Below are 21,006 nucleotides of genomic sequence, written 5' to 3' on the forward strand. Positions count from 1 at the left end.
ATCCTTTTATCTATTACTTTAACCTCTGATCTGACAGATATTTACAGTAAAGGAAAGCTCACACTTGCTCATACGCAGAATAGTTTAATGATGCACATGGTTCACCAAGTTCTCTAACTCTTTAACTGAGCCACTTGAATTGCTATAACACTTCCTACAACATTTTCCTGCAATATTTCATCTTGTCTTGGAGCTGTCAACTTACTGGCTTAATGGCATTCCAATTGAATTACAATGCATTACACAGTGCATTATGTTTCATAAGTTGTATTTTATTGAATTAGTTCTGCCCTTTTCCCTAGATGCATTTCCTCATTTTCTGTGTTTCCTGGCAATATCCTAATTAACTGCCCCTTTCCCACTTGAAAATTACTTTGTGCCCAGGTTTGCCATGTAACATTTATAATATAACATAGAAATTAGCGATAAACTGAGATTGCATTTTTATTTAAAAACGTAAAGCATTTGTGGGTATCAAGAACAAAATGAAGTGCAAGCTATGAAGAATTAGTAAGTGTAAACAAAAATGCATGAACATTTGTATTGAGACCCAATATAAGAGCAGCACTTTATTACTTCAAAGAACACTCATTTAATGTAAAAGCAATCAGTTAGTAGCTTCATCTTTAAAGTTTACTAACCAGTTAGAATCAACCCAAAACTATTAAGCAGAGAAGAGAAGGTTTTGAGTATTGTTATTTGGGCCATGACAGGCAGGAGGCTGGAAGAACACAGCAAGCCAGGCAGCATCAGAAGGTGCAGAAGTCGACATTTTGGGTGTAACCCTTCTTTAGGATTTATATGTGGTCCATGACAGCAGCTATTTTGCACGCAGTAAGATCTCATTAACAGAAATCACCAACTAATTTTTACTGGTACTAGTTGAGGGCAGCATGCTGCCCATAGATGTAGAGTGGAATTGGATGATAGTTCCCTGCCCCAACAGTTGTTGTGCTAAGATTTTCCATACAGTATTTCCTTGTAAGAAATGCATCAAAATCCGTTCAGTTTAATAACTTGAAAAGGAAAATATCACGTTTAATGAGCGTACTTTATCCTGGAATGTTTACTTACAACCTTTTCTTTTCATTTTAGAACATTATACCTCGAATAGCTGCTAAACTTGATGTCGCTGCCATCTCTGATATCACTGAAATTAAAACCCCAGATACATTTGTCAGAACTATCTATGCAGGTTGGTCCAAGATGAACTCTTTTGCTGAAGTTTGACTTTCAGGTTATAAGTGATTTATAGGTATTCATTGTGTCTTTTTACTGAATGTAAAATCTAACGTATTTTTGACGTGCTCTTGTGCAATATAGAAAGGAACCTGGCATGTTACCAAAGAAGTATGGGCAGCACAGTGGCTCAGTGGTTAACACTGCAGCTTCACAGCGTCAGGGACCCGGGTTTGATTCCCACCTCGGGTGACTATGTGTGGAGTTTGCACATTCTCCCCGTGTCTGCGTTTCGTCCCACAATCCAAAGATGTGCAGGTCAGGTGAATTAGCCATGCTAAATTGCCCATAGTGTTAGGTGCATTAGTCAGGGGTAAATATAGGGTTGGTGAAATGGGTCTGGGTGGGTTACTCTTTGGTGGGTTGGTGTTGGCTTGTTGGGCTGAAGGCCTGTTTCCATACTGGAGGGAATCTAAAAAACGCATCCACTTGAGGTTATTGCCTCATTCCTTCCATCTGCAACTTCCATCTTTATCTTTAGATTATAACAATGCCTGGTATTAGAACATGGTAGCAGTTGCACTACCAAAACGAGGCTGATATAGTTCATACTTCATTTGCATTAGTTATCATTGTCAACATGAATGCAGTGACATCTCCTGATCCAGAATACATGGAGAGAAACATTTAGACGTTGGATCAGATACTTGGATCTTAGGAGGTGGAACTGAAGGTGAGTTGGTACAGATGGGTTTTCTAGAGTTTGAACGGAGGAGAAAGAAGCAAGGTAAATATTTTTGAAAAAGTATTGAAATGCTCTATAAAAGCTGAAGTAGTTCCACTGATAGCAAGTTTTGAGAAGATTTGTAACTCAGGTTGAGGTTCTGGATGAAGGTTTGCTCGCTGAGCTTCAAGGTTCATTTTCAGACGTTTCGTCACCATACTTGATAACATCCTCAATGAGCCTCTGGATGAAACACTGCTGGTGTTTCCTGCTTTCTGTTTATATGTTTGGGTTTCCTTAGGTTGGTGATGTCATTTTCTGTGGTGACGTCATTTCATATGGTGATGCCATTTCAGGTTCTTTTTCTCGGGGTGGTAAATGGGGTCCAAGTCTATGTGTTTGTTGACAGAGTTCCGCTTGGAATGCCATGCTTCTAGGATGTCTCTGTTTGGCTTGTCCTAGGATGGATGTGTTTGTCCTTCCTTATCTTTATGTAAGGATACTAGTGAGAGAGGGTCATGTCATTTTGTGGCTAGTTGATATTCATGTATCCTGGTGGCTAGTTTTCTGCCTGTTTGTCCAAGGTAGTGTTTGTTACAGTTCTTGCACAGTAATTTGTAAATGACATTAGTTTTGCTTGTTGTCTGTATAGGGTCTTTCAAGTTCATTAGCTGCTGTTTTAGTGTGTTGATGGGTTTATGGACTACCATAATGCCAAGGGGTCTAAGTACTCTGGCAGTCATTTCTGAGATGTCTTTGATATAGGGGAGAGTGGCTGTGGTTTCTGGATGCGTTTTGTCTGCTTGTTTGGGTTTGTTGCTGAGAAATCAGGGGACTGTGATCATTGGATACCTATTCTTTTTGAATGCACCGTATAGGTGATTTTCCTCTGCTCTGCGTAGTTCCTCTATGCTGCAGTGTGTGGTGGCTTGTTGAAATAATGTTCTAATGCAGCTTCATTTGTGGATGTTGGGATGATTGCTTCTGTAGTTCAATATTTGGTCCGTATGTGATGTTTTCCTGTAGATGCTGGTTTGAAGTTCCCCACTGGCTGTTCGCTCTACTGTGACATCTAGGCATGGCAGTTTGTTGTTGTTTTCCTCCTCTTTAGTGAATTTTATGCCAGTAAGAGTATTATTGATGGTCTTGAAGGTTTCCTCTAATTTGTTTCATTTAGTGATGACAAAGGTGTCATCCACCGAGCGGACCCAGAGTTTGGGTTGGATGCCTCGCAGAGCTGTTTGTTCGAGTCTCTGCATTACTGTCTCTGCTAAGAATCCTGTTATTGGAGATCCCATGGGTGTTCTGTTGGTTTGTCTGTAGGTTTTTTTGTTGAAGGTGAAATGTGTGGTAAGGCATAGGTCCACTAGCTTGACAATGTTGTCCTTGCTGATGAAGTTGGTGGTGTTTGGCGTATGTGTCTTTGGTTCTTTTAATAGTGTAGTCGGTGTTTCCTTGGCTAGGTTGATGTTGATTGATGTGAACAGGGCTGTTACATCAAAGGAAACCATTATTTCATCCTCTTCTATCTTGGTGCCTTTGATAGTCTTCAGGAATTCTTGTGTGGAGTTCACCACAGGAAATGACATCACCAACCCAAGGGAACCCAAACATATAAATAGAAAGCAGAAACACCAGCAGTGTTTCATCCGGAGGCTCACTGAATATGTTACCTGGTACGGTGACAAATGTCTGAAACGAACCTTCCAGCGCAGAAAGCAAACTTACATCCACAAGTTCCATTGATAGTTTAGGTTAGCAGCTTTGTTGCATGCAGTTCAGGTTTAGAAGAATGACAGATGGGATATAAATTTAAAAGAAGTGATGGATGAGTCAGGGAAGGATTTGTAAAAGATAGAGCCAGTTGTGGAATACAAAGTTAGGGATCTTGGTGTGCAATTGGATGTGAGTGACCGAGTGAGTTTAGTTTGTGAAATGTAAATTAAATGTTAGCCATGTTGAACCTTAAGATGTTTTTGAGTCTTTTCAGAAGGGATAGAGAGGAATTGTTGAGGGTGATGTCATGATGGGGCAAATAAATATTTTCAATAATAACTGTTCATTTGGGGAGGCAGTTAATAGAGTCATGGAGATGTACAGCACGGAAACAGACCCTCAGTCCAACTCATCCATGCTGACCAGATATCCCAACCCAATCTAGGCCAGGTGCTGGCAGGTGGGACCATATCCCTCCAAACCTTTCCTATTCAAATACCCATCCTGATGCCTTTTAAGTTATGCAATTGTACTAGCCTTGACCACTTCCTCTGACAGCTCATTCCATACACATACCACCCTCTGTGTGAAAACGTTGTCTTTTAGATCTCTTTTATATCTTTCCCCTCTCACACTAAACCTATGCCTTCTAGTTCTGGACCCTCCCACCCCAGGGAAAAGACTTTGTCTATTTATCCTATCCATGGCCATGCTCATAAACCTCCATAAGGTCAGCCCTCAGCCTCCGACGCTCCAGGGAAAACATCCCTAGCCTATTCAACCTCTCCCTATAGCTCAAATCCTCCAACCCTGGCAACATCCTTGTAAATCTTTTCTGAACCCTTTCAAGTTTCACACCATCTTTCCCATAGGAAGGAGACCAGAATTGCGTGCAATATTCCAACAGTGGCCCAACCAGTGTCCTGTACAGCCGCAACATGACCTCCCAACTCCTGTACTCAATACTCTAACCAATAAAGGAAAGCAAACCAAACGCCGCCTTCACTATCCGATTCCTTGCAACTCCACTTTCAAGGAGCTATGAACCTGCACTCCAAAGTCTCTTTGTTCAGCAACACTCCCTAGGACCTTACCATTAAGTGTTCAAGTCCTGTTAAGATTTGCTTTCCCAAAATGCAGCACCTCACATTTATCTGAATTAAATTCCATTTGCTACTTCTCAGCCCATTGGCTCATCTGAACAAGATCCCATTGTAATCTGAGGTAACCTTCTTTGCTGTCCGCTACATCTCCAATTTTGGTGTCATCAGCAAACTTACTAACTATACCTCTTATGCTCACATCCAAATCATTTATATAAATGATGGAATGTAGTGGAACCAGCATCAATCCTTGTCACAGGCTTCCAGTCTGAAAAACAACCCTCCACCACCCTCTGTCTTCTACCTTTGAGCGAGTTCTGTATCCAAATGGCGAGTTCTCCCTGTATTCCATGAGATCTAACCTTGCTAATCAGTGTCCCAGTGGGGAACCTTGTTGAACGCCTTACTGAAGTCCATATAGATCACATCTACCACTCTGCTTCATTAATCCTCTTTGTTACTTCTGCAAAAACTCAATCAAGATTGTGTGACAGGATTTCCCACGCATAAAGCCATGTTGACTATCCCTAATCAGTCCTTGCCTTTCCAAATACATGTACATCCTGTCCCTCAGGATTGCCTCCAACACCGACGTCAGGTTCACTGGTCTATAGTTACCATCTTTCTTAAACAGTGGCATCATGTTAGCCAACCTCCAATCTTCCAGCACCTCACCTTTGACTATCGATGATACAAATATCTTAGTAAGAGGCCCAGCAATCACTTCCCTAGCTTCCCATAGAGTTCTAGGGTACCGCTGATCAGGTCCTGGGGATTTATCCACTTTTATGTATTTCAAGACATCCAGCACTTCCTCCTCTGTAATCTGGACATTTTGCAAGATGTCACCATCTATTTCCCTACATTCTATATCATCCATGTCCTTTTCCACAGTAAATACTGATGCAAAATACTTGTTCAGCATCTGCTCCATCTCTTGCGGTTCTACACATTCTCTCCCTAATTACCCTTTTGTCCATAATGTATTTGTAAAAACCCTTTGGATTCTCCTTAACTGTATTTGCGAAAGCTATCTCATGTCCCCTTTTTGCCCTCCTGATTTCCTTAAGTATACTCCTACTGCCTTTATACTCTTCTAAGGATTCACTCAGTCTATCCTATCTATACCTGACATATGCTTCCTTTTTTTTAACCAAACCCTCAATTTCTTTAGTTATCCATCATTCCCTATACCTACCAGCCTTTCCTTTCACCCTGACAGGCATTTACTTTCTCTGGCTTCTCATTATCTCATTTCTGAAGGCTTCCCATTTTCCAGCTGTCCCTTTACCTGCGAACATCTGCCCCCAGTCAGCTTTTGAAAGTTCTTGCCTAATACCGTCAAAATTGGCCTTCCTTCAATTTAGAGCTTCAACTTTTAGATCTGGTCTATCCTTTTCCATCACTATTTTAAAACTAATAGAATTATGGTCACTGGCCCCAAAGTGCTCCTCCACTGACACCTCAGTCACCTGCCCTGCCTTATTTCCCAAGAGTTGGTCAAGCTTTGCACCTCCTCTAGTAGCTACATCCACATACTGAATCAGAAATTTTTCTTGTGCACACTTAACAAAATCCTCTCCATCTAAACCCTTAATACTATGGCAGTCCAGTCTATGTTTGGAAAGTTATAGTCCCCTACTATAACCACTCTATTATTCTTAGAGATAACTGAGATCTCTTTACAAATTTTCTTCTCAATTTCCCTCAGACTATTAAGGGGTCTATAATATAATCCCAATAAGATGATCATCCCTTTCTTATTCCTCAGTTCCACCCAAGTAACTTCCCTGGATGTATTTCCAGGACTATCTTCCCTCAGTACAGCTGTAATGTTATCCCTTATTAAAAACGCCACTCCCCCTCCTCTCTTGCCTCCCTTTCTGTCATTCCTCTGGCATTTGTATCCTGGAACATTAAGCTGCCAGTCCTGTCCATCCCTGAGCCACATTTCTGTAATTGCTATGATATCCCAGTCCCATGTTCCTAACTGTGCCCTAAGTTCATCTGTCTTCCCTGTTAGGCCTCTTGCATTGAAATAAAAGCAGTTTAATTTATCAGTCCTACCTTGTTCTCTGCTTTGTTCCTGCCTGCCCTGACTGTTTGACTTGCCTTTGTTCTCAACTGTACCAGTCTCAGACTGAAATTTTTCCTCATAATCTCCCTGGGTCCAACCGACCACCACCACCACATCTTCCCCACCTTACTAGTTTAAATCCTCCCGAGCAGCTCTAACAAATCTCCCTGCCAGTATATTAGTCCCCTTCCAATTTAAGTGCAATCCGTCCTCCTTGTACAGATCACTTCTACCCCAAAACAGTTTCCAATGATCTAAAAATGTGAATCCTTCTTCTGTACACCAACTCCTCAGCTATGCATTCATCTGCTCTATACTCCCATTCCTGTCCTCGCTAGCTTGTAGCACTGGGAGTAATCCAGATATTACTGCTCTTGAGGACCTCCTTTTTAAATTCCTGCCTAACTCTCTTTACCCCACCTTCAGAATCTCAACCTTTTCCCTACCTATGTCGTTGGTTCCAATGTGTACAGTGACCTCCTGCTGGCCCCTCGCCCCTTGAGAGCAGTCTGCACCCTCTCTGAGACATCTTTGATCCTAGCACCAGGGAAGCAACACACCATTCTGATTTTTCACTGCTGGCCACAGAATCGTCTGACTGTACCTCGGACTAGAGAGTCCCTTAGCACAATCGATTGCTTGGAAGCCGATGTACCTGTCATTACGTTAGAGCCAGTCTCAATACCATTCAGTTTGTTCTTATACAGGGCAAGTTCTGCAATATTCGGTTTGGAGTGCAGACCAAGAAAGTTGTTAAGGTGGCGGTAATAGATTGTAGAAATAAATGGAATATATTTGGTCTTAATGTTATCTGGAAAAGTTGAACCTGGCTTCGTAGGCAACATTGTAATGTACCGTTCTAGAAGGAAAGTAGTACCACTTCATGAGTTGGTTTTATACTATAAGATCATAAGATATAGGAGCAGAAGTAGATCACTGAGCTTGTATTTTCTGCTTTGTGATTTAATAAGATCATGATTGATCCTCACTCTCCTGTCTTTTGCTCACAACTCTTGATTCCTTTACTGATTTGAAGCTGTCTATTCTCGGACTTGAATATAATCAACATGCTGTATAGCCTTTTGCAATGAAGAATTTCACAGATTCACTACCTTCAGAGAGGAAATTCCTCTTCATCTCTGTCTTAAATAAATGTCTCCTTTCTTGAGATTATGCTGTCTGAGACTGTGCCTTCAACTTTCAGTTGTACGATTTGCTATATGTTTCTGTTTTTCATTTTACTTTGAGTAGTTAGATGTCAAGGAACGTAAAATTGAAGATACTTTTGATTTAAAACCTATGCACAATCATTCCAGTGAATGCCACCAGTATGTGCTAAATCTACTATTTTATTTGTTGCATGTACCAGTAGATGCGTTAAAACAAAAATTGCAGATGCTGGAACTCTGAAACAAAAGTGGAAATTCTTGGAGGAGCTCAACAGGTTTCTCCAGTAATTTCTGTTTTTGTTTCAGCAGAGGTATTCCTTGATATAATATAAGCATCAATGGAAAGGCAATTGAATTTGTTATTTAGTAATTAAAGATTGAATGTAATCTTTGTATTGGACAGAAAGAGCACATCTTTACATCAAATACAAATATTTCCCATAAGTATTGAGAGAAATTTTGCCTAGAGACAAAATTCAGTTGTGGCAAATTAAAGGAAAAAGAGAGGTATCAGGCTATCACTGGTAATTTGGAGCAATTTCAAAACTCTGATGACTAAAAACTTTAAAACTCTATTAAATACAAGTGACTACTATTTAAACCCAATAGGTACCACACATGACACTATTGCTTTGATTTTTGAGTTGGATGGAAACTGATTTAACTACATAATCTCATGTAAAAGTATTTTGAACCCACGTGTGATCAATTATTAAACTATCAGTTGGAATTCAGCATAGGAGTTTGATTGAATTTGATGAGGAACCAGTTTTTCTGAGGATGCATCCCTAAACATGTGCTTAGGTTTAATGGTAATTCAGTAGTGGTTTTTGAAGGATTATCGTTCCAAACCGTGCTTTGAATTCTGAACCTTTTCTCTTCAGTCAAATTGGTTTTTCAATTCTTAACCCTTGACTTTTCATAGGGAATGCTTTGTGCACAGTGAAATCTGATGATGACGTCAAAGTGTTCTCTGTAAGAGGCACATCATTTGAAGCTGCTTCTGTGAATGGAGGAAATGCAAGTTCTGAAAAGGGTAAATGATGCACACTTTACTGTTAGAATACTTTATCTCGGTACAAAACTACCTGCTGGATTTCAGTCAAGTGAAATATATTGACTGAGCCAGCATATGCACTAATTGATTGGAAGCTGGCAATCTGATGATTGTGTTCAGTGAAACAGTAGTGAAACTTGTACTCTGCCCTGACATAATCTTCTTGATGCTAAGAACAAGTAAAATGTTATATTCTTTCCTTGGCTTGAAGAGCACACAATTCTCACAAAAGTAAATTTATATGATCTTGAGTTGTATTGTTTTAGGAAATAATTCTGTGTATAGAATTAGTCAGCTAGTTTTACTTGTCAATATTTAAGTCTTTGTATGATTAGTCTTCTATAGTCAGTAACACCATGAGGATGGAGGGTTATGAATAGTATTAAATTTGAAATGCTGTACAAAAGTTTATATCAGCTTCTATGTCATTCTTATATGGTGAAAATCCGTCATTGGAGGGAGGTGATAATTGTAGTTTCTGCTAATTTGACCTTCCATCCTTTATATTTTGACACCAGTTTTGCTGCTGAATTAGGTGTTTGTGGGTTCAAGCCCAACTCTGAGATTTAAATACAAAATCTGAGTCTACAACCTGCAGTACTGAGAGAGTGCTACATTCATGGAGGCTAGTTCTTGTGAAGTAGACTTTGGTTGAGAAATTGAGGTCGATCAGAAGAAACCCTAGCCTACTTTGAACAAAGGCACAAGATGATTTACATTTGGGGACTATGCCCTGGAGAATGGTGTTGCTGTATAAAGGATGTAAAGGCAAAAGTAATAAGTTGTTGCCTCCCATTAATTTCTCAATTTTGTCATATAAAAGAATGTATCCATTTATCCAATTTTCCTTGAAGAGGCTTGTTGTGGCAAAGTACTTGCTTACACACCAGTAATGACTATGGTTCAGAAGGATATGGTTTTGGAAAACTTCAGGATATTTTACAAAGTGAGGCACTGCATTAGTGCACAGTGTTTATTTTGGATAAGTAACAATTGCTTTCTGAATGCTTTGCTCAGATTATCCTCCAACAAAGTTGTTTTTCTGAAAAGATATAATGCTTTGTGTACTTTCTAAAACTCACCTCTATCCTGCACTTTTTTTGTGATTAGTTTCACCTCCATCTGCAGCTGGGGTCTCTGAGTGGATTGGACAAAGCCTGACCAAAAGTGACCGTCCGGAGCTGACTAGTGCAAGAGTTGTTATATCTGGAGGTGTGTAAGTGATGCCTAATATTGCCTAATATTTTAATCTTTCAAGCATAATCCTTGCATTTAGAATCATAGAGATGTACAGCATGGAAACAGATCCTTTGGTCCAAACCGTCCATGCCGACCAGATATCCCAACCCAATCTAGTCCCACCTGCCAGCACCCGGCCCATATCCCGCCAAATCCTTCCTAATCAAATATCCATCCAAATGCCTCTTAAATGTTGCAATTGTACCAGCCTCCACCACATCCTCAGGCAGCTCATTCCATACACGTACCACCCTCTGCGTGAAAAAGTTGCCCCTTAGGTCTCTTTTATATCTTTCCCCTCTCACCCTAAACCGGGTGGGGATATGGGCCGGGTGCTGGCAGGTGGGACTAGATTGGGCTGGGATATCTGGTCGGCATGGACGGGTTGGACCGAAGAGTCTATTTCCGTGCTGTCCATCTCTATGACTCTATGCCCTCTAGTTCTGGACTCCCCGACCCCAGGGAAAATACTTTGTCTATTTATCCTATCCATGCCCCTCATAATTTTGTAAGCCTCTATAAGATCACCCCTCAGCCTCCGACGCTCCAGGGAAAACAGCCCCAGCTTGTTCAGCCTCTCCATATAGCTCAAATCCTCCAACCCTGGCAGCATCCTTGTAAATCTTTTCTGAACCCTTTCAAGTTTCACAACATCTTTCCCATAGGAAGGAGACCAGAATTGCACGCAATATTCCAACAGTGGCCTAACCAATGTGCTTTATAGCCGCAACATGAACTCCCAACTCCAGTAGTCACTACTCTGACCAATAAAGGAAAGCATACTAAATGCCGCCTTCACTATCCTATCTACCTGCGACTCCACTTTCAAGGAGCTATGAACCTGCACTCCAAGGTCTCTGTTCAGCAACACTCTCTAGGACCTTACCATTAAGTGTATAAGTCCTGCTAAGCTTTGCTTTCCCAAAATGTAACATCTCGCATTTATCTAAATTAAACTCCATCTGCCACTTCTTAGCTCATTGGCCCTTCTGGTCCAGATCCTGTCGTAACCTGAGGTAACCCTCTTCGCTGTCCACTATACCTCCAATTTTGGTGTCATCTGCAAACTTACTAACTGTACCTCTTATGCTCCAATCCAATCATTTATGTAAATGACAAAAAGTAGAGGACCCAGCACCGGTCCTTGTGGCACTCCACTAGTCACAGGCCTCCAGTCCGAAAAACAACCCTCCACCACCATCCTCTGTCTTCTACCTTTGAGCTAGTCCTGTATGCAAATGGCTAGTTCTCCCTGTATTCCATGAGATCTAACCTTGCTAATCAGTCTCCCATGGGGAACCTTGTCAAATGTCTTACTGAAGTCCATATAGATCACATCTACTGCTCTGTCCTTATCAATCTTCTTTGTTATTTCTTCAAAAAACTCAAGCAAGTTTGTGAGACATGATTTCCCACAATTTATTATCCAAATAGGGAATAGTGAGAGCAAGTTACACCTTTAATAAATTCAGAGTTTCTTGTAACAAAGTCATAAGAGCCAATATTGGATTGTATTACTAATTGTGAAAAACCAACAGAAATCTTACACAATTTATAAATTTGAAGGATCTAGAGGTGTTCTCCTGAGAGCAGCTCTCTTGTGTCGTTATAGATTTTCACCTCCCCATTACCCATTTCTGTAGTTGTGGGACGAAAATTACATGAGAGCCTTTGGTGTGCTCAGCTAAGGGCTCTAATTGCAGAGTTCAATGTTGTGTTATCAGATATATAATTATATTCAAATAAATGAATAATGACAAAGAACATTTAGATATAACCTGCGCCCATTCTTGCTCTTTCATTCACTTCTCTGTAAAATAGGTAGATAATTAGTGCAAATACAATGCTTCACATGCTGGTTGAATGAAATAAAAGCTGAAAATGCTGGAAACATTCAACATATCAGACAGCATCCATGGAGGGAAAAACAGTGGTGATGTTTCAGGTTGATGAACCTTCTTTCTCTCCCTTACTCTGAGTATTTCCAGTAATTTCTCTTTTAATATCAACTCATTACCACCTACTGAAGGGTAACTAAGGACAGCCAATAAATGCTGGCTCAACCAGCAAGGCCCATGTTCCACAAGTGAATAAAAAAAAGAGCAGTTGGGCTAGTATGAACTTGGTGTGAAACGTCTTTGAGGTTAAATATATCTTGAGGTTTTTTTTTGTTTCCATAACTATAATAGTGTGTTTTATTAGTTGTGGATAAGTTTACTATTCATACCAAATTTCTTTAACAATTGCATAGCCTGCTAGACTGTTTTCAGGAACATTAATGCCAACAAAATAGTGTGGAACCAGAATTATGTCAGGGCTGGTTCAGGCAAGTGTGACAGCTTCCTTTCCCTGAAAGCAAAATGTTCTAGGTGTTGGATATCTGAAATAAAAGCAGTGCTGGAAATACTTAGCAGTTTGCACACCATCTATGGGGAGAAATGGAGTTAGCATTTCAGGTTAATGACCTTTGTTTCATTGCTAGCTTGCTAAGTATTTCTTGCATTGCCTATTTTTGTCCTTTCACTGAAAGGTCTTGCAAACCAAATTTTTTTTTAGACGTTTAGATAATTTTCAAGGTCATCATTTCTGACACTAATCCATTGGCTAACTGATGAATTGAATTCAGTTTCACAGTGGTAAGAAATGGCACCTTAATGGATTTGGGCAAGTACCTCTATGACAAGTTGTGAAATTGAACTTAATAGCTCTAGTTATTTGTGGCCTAGTGTAAGAAAAAAAAATGAATATGAAATTTGCTGGATTGTTGTAAATTCCCAAATCTTTTCAATAGCCTTCTTCAAAGAGAATAATTACCTCCTCATTCCCAGTATCATCTGTGTGTAGCTCCAGTCCCACACTATGTAATTCAGCTTTAGGACATTTAGGATAGCCAGATATTGAAGACAGAGTTGAGAAGTGTGGTGCTAGAAATGCACAGCAGATCAGGCAGCATCTGAGGGGCAAGCGAGTCGACATTCCTGATGAAGGGCTTATGCCCAAAACTTTGACTCTCCTGCTCCTCGGATGCAGCCTGACCTATTGTGCTTTTCCTGCACCACACTTTTCGACTTTGACTCTCCAACATCCGAGGTGTTCATTTTCTCCCAGGTGTTCAAGATAGCCAGGTACTGATTGACCACTGATAATTAAAGCCGAATAGCAACTCTTTATAGACTGTTTATATTCACTTTAAATAGCTGACATCATTCTTATAATGTTTATTAGGCCGTGGATTAAGAAGCGGAGAAAATTTCAAGTTGTTGTATGACCTCGCAGATAAATTGCATGCTGCAGGTAGGTATTTTGTTTGACTAATTTTTTGTTCTCCTTTTGTTAGATAAACTTAATTTCTCATTAATAGTAGTTGCTGATTTTGCAACATAAAATTATTGGCTAAAGGTGTGTCTTGTTAGTTTGTAGCTTTTCACAGTTGAAATAAGTATAATTGGGTGGTCCAATAATTTGTCATAATTATTGACTTGCATTAGCGAAGACAATAAAACAGGTAAATTGCTCCCTGTAGCAGCTCTAAGTTGCATCATTCAGTGGTTGAGACAGGTGAATCATTACGTGCTTTTACACCAGTACCAAAATGGCTACTTAGCCTACAAAATAGCACAAGAATCCTGAGGCTTGTGGTAGCTCATGCTACTGGACTGACATTTACTGCAGCATGATGCTTATCCCTTTTCCTCCTGAGTTTTGTGGATAGATTAATTTGTTTTGACACCACTATAATTTTGAATCTTGATTTCTTATTCAAATATATTTGTGAGTTGATGGAAATTTTTGAGTGTATTTTTATCATCTACTCACCAGATTTTAAGGCCTGAAATGAAACACTTAGTTCATATTTTTCACTTTGTGCAGTTGGTGCTTCTCGAGCTGCAGTAGATGCTGGATTTGTACCCAACGATTTGCAGGTTGGACAGACTGGAAAGATTGTAGCACCTGTAAGTATAGTAGTTGGGATCTGTTAAACTGTTTTGATTGTTCAGAGCATAAGTATAGGTTTATAACATAGGAGAAGGTATTGACTGTAAGAATAAACTGAACTGTAAGAATTATAACAGAATCACAGATCACAGAAAAAGGCCCTTCGGCCCATTGAGTCTGCGCCATTGATTCATACTGTGATAATGGATGCTCAAATTTTCCTTCATTTATCAGTTTGAGGTGACGGAAACTGTACAGGTCATTGAGTTTATTTTAAAGCTTTATTTATATTGGAAAAGAGAGCAACCTGGCTTTTTAACATTAGATACAAAGGATGCAATAAACATTGGTGTGTTGACTTGTGTCAGAAACCGCACTGATTCTTGAGCGATTCAGTTTCCAATTAAATATTTAACTGTCAAATATTCCAACTTTGCCAGTGGGACTCTTGGCCCTTGGACCTCTGGCATGACTTAAACATAGCAACAGTATTGGGTAAAATAAGCTTTGTTCAGACATTGTTCTCCAAGGGTCCATGCAAGCTCTGTAAAATTACCTTAAACCATGCTTTAAAAAGATTGGTTGATTTAATAATTTCTAGCCATTACTAAGTTAATAAATAGATATTCAGATTTTCCTGTCTCTATATTATATTTAATATATTAACATTATAGAAAGTGATTTGTGGATATTTTAATATCATTTATTGTAAGCTAGGGTTTTGAATTAGTAACTTGTTGATTTTCTGTATGTCTCAAGTTAGTTAATAGCTTGTCAGCAACATTCCCTGTAATTCTTTTTCTGACTGTGCAGGTCTCTAAGGGCCGTGCGTAGCAGCGACTTCCAGAATCAGAAGTCAATGCTGCGATTAGCATGCTGCCATTGGTTGCTGTGCACTGAATCTTAGAGGGGCTACACATATGCAGCTTAGAGGGAACATTGCTTGTAAGCATTTCCATCGCTGTGATGATTTAAAACTGTTCTTTAGGCTTAAATTTATAATTAATGCGCTTTTATGCACCACAAATGGATTTTTGTTTATGTTGTTTTGTTTTATGAACCAACAAGGTAATTAATGGAAGGTCAAAGTTGTTTGGGATTTCTGGTTGTATTTTCTAAGTTTAAAGGAACCACCCATAGCAGAATTTGTTTTTTAATATTACATTGAGTGTTGAGCAGTTCTGCTAAGCCTTGGATGAAGATATCTTGATAAGCCAGTGCTTTTGAGAAGGGAAAGTTATCTAGCAAATCAGATTATTTGAGTGTAAAGAGTAATTTTTGCTCCGAAACCAGGGGTGTTGGTCTAAACCCTGAAGAGGTTATTTAAAACTGAGTATGTTTAAGCTCAGGTTAATAATAACTCCAGGGGAAAGCTGTCAGCAGTTTCAGACTAGAAATTAAAGTCGCAAGTGGCTTAAAACTCTTGAGGTTTTGGAGTCAGGGACTCTAGTTTAAGTATGAGTGGTGGCTTTGGGTACTATACAAAAGCTGTTTCAATTTCTGAAGGAATATTTTAGGATTGATGGGATTTTGTTTTTCCCGTGTGCTTAAAATCTTTTGAATTTATGTTATAAGTAATAGTTCAGTTTATTCTATGTTATCTTCATTTTGTAAATTAACTTCTGTTGAATTACTGAAACAATCTACAGCACTGTGTGCTTATGTTTCAGTGAGAGACCATTTTGTTAAATCCAAACCAAAACAAAATATGATTAATAAAGCCACCTGTCAGTCTGGGGTCTGACTTATAAAGTAATAATATCAACATGTAGCTTTGCAGCACTTACTGGTATTTTAATCTGTATTTCACCTTAGCATTAAATTATAAATTAAATTGTGACCAGCAAACATAATTATACATAAATGATTTAAAAGAATGAGCTAAACAAATTTCTGTGTATTCAAGGTAAGCATTTGCCTTGGGATATAAAGCTAATTAGTTGTTTGGATCAGCTGTCATTTGCTAATTTAATGATAAATGTATATACTGGAAAAGAGTTTAATGCACATCAAAGTTGTCTGTATGTATTCCCTATAGATGGATGATAAAATACTACTTTCAAGTATGTTTCAGCAAACATGTTAAGAATGCAAGGATTCCGTTCATGCATTATTCGGGGTCATGAGGCTCCTTGTTTTAATTGAAGATTCCTTGAAAACTTAACACATTTGCTTTGAGGTTGGGTGCATCATTTTGGAATCCTCTCTTGTTGTTTTTGTGAAGTTGCTAATATTGTCTCAGCATAACCATGTAGCACCAGCTTTATACTTCTGTCCTAATATATATTTCCAAACTTGACCTTTTTCCAAGTAGTTTGCTGAATGAATACTGTGTACATTGTTGATTGCAATTTTAATTAGAAGTGTTTAATTTTTTTGAAAATTACATATACCTGAATATTTGACCTTGGATTGCTAAATAGGTCAGCAGTGTGATCAGATTTTTGCTACAATGAATGCCATTTGCTGCAGCAGATTTTTTTTCTCATTTAACAGTGGTATAGAGCATATTGTACAGCTAAAACCATACTTCTGTTATTGAACAAAAACAAAAGAATTGCTTAAGAAGAAAACTATAGTTTTGTGAGTCAATTTGAGTCCATTGTAAACTTGAACTTCAGGTTCAATTTACCTGCATTTTGTTGAAATAATGTTTTTCTTTGAAAAAAGCTGCATGTATGATTTTGTTGTTGCCTAGGAGAGTGTGCCAAAGCCCTTATTTTGCAATTGAGCTCAGAATCAAATAATTAAAATTTTACATTGGATTTTGATTACTGAACTGCGAGGTTTTAAGATTTTTTTGTGAGATACAGCACAAATTTCCAAGAGCCAGTGCAGACATAAGAGACCAATGGCCTCCTGCACCAAAAACTTGATGACGGTGATATAAGCTGGGAGATGGAAAACCAATGCACTATGAAAGATTGAATTCTGTCGTAGAAAGCCTAAGACTTTTTCATTGTGTGGTCATATGATATTTTGTAACATTTGCATTAATAGGCTAAATGTACTTTTATTTGCGAACCTTGCTAATGGCAACAATTTGCATTTGATGTAAAAGAAAGGTTGAATGCAAAATAGTACATACACTCAAAGGGTTAATTGTTTAGTATTCATCTGGCCCAGTCTTTTTTGAGATTTTCATTTAAGCTTCCATTAAAGAATGTTGGACATTACAAAGTTTGACGAAGGAGACCTGTACATGTTCTCTGTGGCTCAGCTAAAGCTCTCAATGGTTAGTGAGACCCATAAGTGCACATAAATAATGTGCCTTGAGAATAGAAACAGCCTCTAAACACAGAAGTGCCCCACAAAGCATGGCATAAGTGCTATTATGTTGCTCTCTGCGGATGTAGTTTTTGTGTATAATTTGAATATGGTTCTGCTGATCCTTTTTTTCCTCTATTCCTCGCAAGGTACATGACACAGGGTTAATTAAAAACCTGAGGTAGAACCTCTTCTGAGTGGCAGACTTCGGTTGGCGTGGTAGCTCAGCGGTTAGCGCTGCTTCCTCACAACTGTAGGGGCTGGGGTTTGATTCCCGCCTCAGATGACTGTAAGAAGTTTGCAGATTCTCCCCGTGTCAGCGTGGGTTTCCTCCATGTGCTCCGGTTTCTTCCCAGAATTCAAAGATGTGCAGATTAGGTGAATTGGCCATGCTAAATTGCCCACAGTGTTAAGTGCATTAGTCAAAGGGAGATGGGTCTGGGTGGGTTGCTCTTTGGAGGGTCGGTGTGGACTTGTTGAGCCTGTTTCCAGGGAATCTGGTCTAATTCTGAGTGTAGTTCATGAGTTGTTTTTCTTCATTGATTGGGTTGCAAGTTTATTAAAACAACTTCAGTTACATGGCTTTCAAAGAAATATTCAAAAGAAAAAAGCAATTTTACTTTATCTGTAAAATAAAATCAGTAAGCTTTGCATGGTCAAGAAAGCGATAACATCCTGGGTGACAAATATAGTTTGGGGAATTTGGAGGCAATGTAAGAATTTGTTGCACAGGGGAAGAAGTGTTTTTTGCTGCTTTTTTTTGGTTAATAGTTTGAAAGGTTTTTAAAAATAGGATAAATTGAAGTCCACGATCAGGGGCCCAACACAAAAGAGTGGCATCATAGGTAAAACAGGAAGTTCACTGGTTGCTGCTAGCTACTAGTTTGACTGTATTCTATGTTACTTTCAGATTGAAAGTAAATAGAGAAAATATTTACAGGCTACAAACGAAAAGACAGTTGTGAAATTTAAAAAATCAAACAAAGAACCAAGAATTAAAAGCCAGGCAATGTGTTGTAACTACATGATATGGGAGCTGGTGGTCCCCGTTGTAGTTCATAGTTATCATATCTGTAGCAAGTATTGTTGCCTGAGGAACTCCAGCTCAAAGTTTATGAGCTGGAGTCTGAGCTTCGAACACTGTGACACCTCAGGGAGGGGGAAAAGTTACCTGGACACATGTTTCAGGTGGTAGTCACACCCTTTAGATTAACAACATAAATTTGATCAGGAAGCAGAAGCTGTGCCTACCAGTGAGGCAGTTAGAGGGATCCAGGCAGTAGTGCTGAAGGGCTTTCTGTTCTGGAGCTTGACTTAATAGGTTTGAGATTCTTGCTGCCTGTGTGAATGAGTGGGGCCTGTAGGGGGAATGAGCAAATTGACTGTAACACTGGTATAAGGAGCCATTCAAAAGGGGTCAGAAAAGAGAAATGTATTTCAAACTGGGGATAATATAGTCAGGGAATAGACACTCTTCTCTATGGCCAGGATCGCAAGTCTCAACGCTGTGTTGCTTGCCTGATGCAAGGATTTGGGATCTCTCATCTGGGCTGTAGAGGAACCTGGAGTGGGAGGGAAATGATCCAGTTGTCGTTGTCCACATAGATGCCAATGATATATGCAGAAAGAGGAAGGAGGTTCTGCTGAGAGAATATGAGAAGCTGGGGGCTAAATTTAAAAGCAGAGCTAAAAAGGTAATAATCATTGGATTACTACCTGAGTCATGAGCAACTTGGCATAGAGACAACAAGATTAAAGAAGTGAGGCTCAAAGATTGATGTGAGAAAATGGGTTCAAATTCAAGGGCATTGACACCATTACTGGGGAAGGAGGGAGCTGTTCCGATGGAATGCTCATACTGGGACCAAGCCCTGGCTGATTGCATAACTAGGGCTATAGATGGGGCTGACTTGGTGGAAGAGTTTGGTTGCATGCAAAATGATTGAAAATGTTAAAATGGGGGAGGGCTTGGTAGAGGTTATTAAAGCTCACAGAACATGTCAAAATACAGAGAATATGTAAATGGCCATAACTAACTTCAGGTTTAGCAGATGAAGGGACAACTACGAGAAGGGGGTTGATAAACGTAGCACTAAGAGCATTATACTTAAATGTAGGCAGTACACGAAACAAGGTATGTGAGCTTGTCGCGTGTCTTGAAATTGTCAGGAATGATGATGTGGGTATCAACACACAGCAGGTGCAGTGTTGTGGATATTAGAGATATGTCTGCAAGAGGATCGGGGTGGGAACTAAACATTCAAGGGCACATGTCCTATCTAAAGGACGGGCAGAAGGGACAGGGTTGCCTCGTTAGTATGAAATGAAATTAACTCAGTATAGAGTCAGAAGGCATGGAATCTATGTTGGTAGAGTTGAGGAACAGCAAAAGCAAGACCCTGATGGGAGTTGTGTAGAGGCCTCCTAGCAGAAGCCAGCATGTGGGGAAGAAAATAAATCCAGAAATAGAAAAGGCATATAAAAAGACACTGTTGCAATAATCAAGGTGAACTGGGAAGATCAGGATGGTAGTGGAATTCAAGAAAAGGAGTAGGTGGAATGTCTATGAGATTTTCTTTTGGAGCAGCTTGTGGTAGAGTCCACTAGGGGAACAGACACTTCTGGATTTCAAGATATGTAATGAGCAAACTTGATTGGGAAGTTAAGGTGAAAAACCCCCAGAGGGCAATAACAATAATATGATCGAATTCACCTTGCAGTTTAAGAGGAAGAAGCTGGCATCAGATGCAGTGGTATTACAACTGAGTAAAGGTAACTACAAACACATGAGGGACAAGCTGGCCAGAGGAAATTGGAAGGGGAGCCTAGCAGGAAAGATGGTAGAGCAGTAATGGCAGGAATTTCTAGGACTAATTCAGGAGGCACAGCAGACATTCATCTCACGGACGAAGGAGGGTACTAAAGGGAGGATGAGGCAACCGTGGCTGACAAGAGAAGTCAGAGACAGCATAAAAGCAAAAGGAAAAGCACACAATGTGATGAAGATTAGTGAGGAGTCAGAGGATTGGGAAGCGTTTAAAAACCTGCAGAGGACAATAAAAAAAATGAGGGGGAGAAGATGAAATATGAATAAGCTGGCTAGAATTATAAAAGAAGATTGCAAGAGCGGACTTTGGATCGTGGGAACATAAGTTTGGAGAAGTAGTAAAAAGAAACAAAGAAATGGCAGAAAAACTGAATAGGTACTTTGCATCCGTTTCCATGGTGGAAGACACCAGCCATTTCAAGAGAGTCAGGAGGCAGAGGTGAGTGTGATGGCCATCACTAAGGAGGAGATGCCAGGGAAGCTGAAAGGTCTGAAAGTGCGTAAATCATCCAGAACAGATATACTGCACACTACTGTTGTGAAGGAGATAGCTGAGGAGATTTTAGAGGCATTGGTTCTGATCTGTCAGGAATCACTGTAGTCAAGGAAGGTCCCAGATGACTAGAAATGGCTCATAAAAGGTTTCTGTTTAAGAAGGGAGGGAGACAGAAAACAGGAAACTATAGGCCGGTTATCCTGACCACAGTTGTTG

General features: G+C 39.6%; 1 protein-coding gene across 1 annotated transcript in view; it reads left to right on the plus strand.

Moving 5' to 3' along the window:
* etfa (electron transfer flavoprotein subunit alpha) overlaps nucleotides 1–21,006 on the plus strand; it is a 74,302-nt gene that overhangs the window by 23,736 nt on the left and 29,560 nt on the right. Inside the window, exons 5-9 of the mRNA XM_072552958.1 lie at nucleotides 1,096–1,195; nucleotides 8,894–9,004; nucleotides 10,136–10,237; nucleotides 13,490–13,558; nucleotides 14,135–14,217. Coding sequence (XP_072409059.1) covers nucleotides 1,096–1,195; nucleotides 8,894–9,004; nucleotides 10,136–10,237; nucleotides 13,490–13,558; nucleotides 14,135–14,217 — 465 coding nt within the window. The remainder of the gene's footprint in view (nucleotides 1–1,095; nucleotides 1,196–8,893; nucleotides 9,005–10,135; nucleotides 10,238–13,489; nucleotides 13,559–14,134; nucleotides 14,218–21,006) is intronic.

Source organism: Chiloscyllium punctatum, chromosome 33 (genome assembly GCF_047496795.1).
Source record: "Chiloscyllium punctatum isolate Juve2018m chromosome 33, sChiPun1.3, whole genome shotgun sequence".
NCBI classification, from domain to species: Eukaryota; Metazoa; Chordata; class Chondrichthyes; order Orectolobiformes; family Hemiscylliidae; genus Chiloscyllium; species Chiloscyllium punctatum.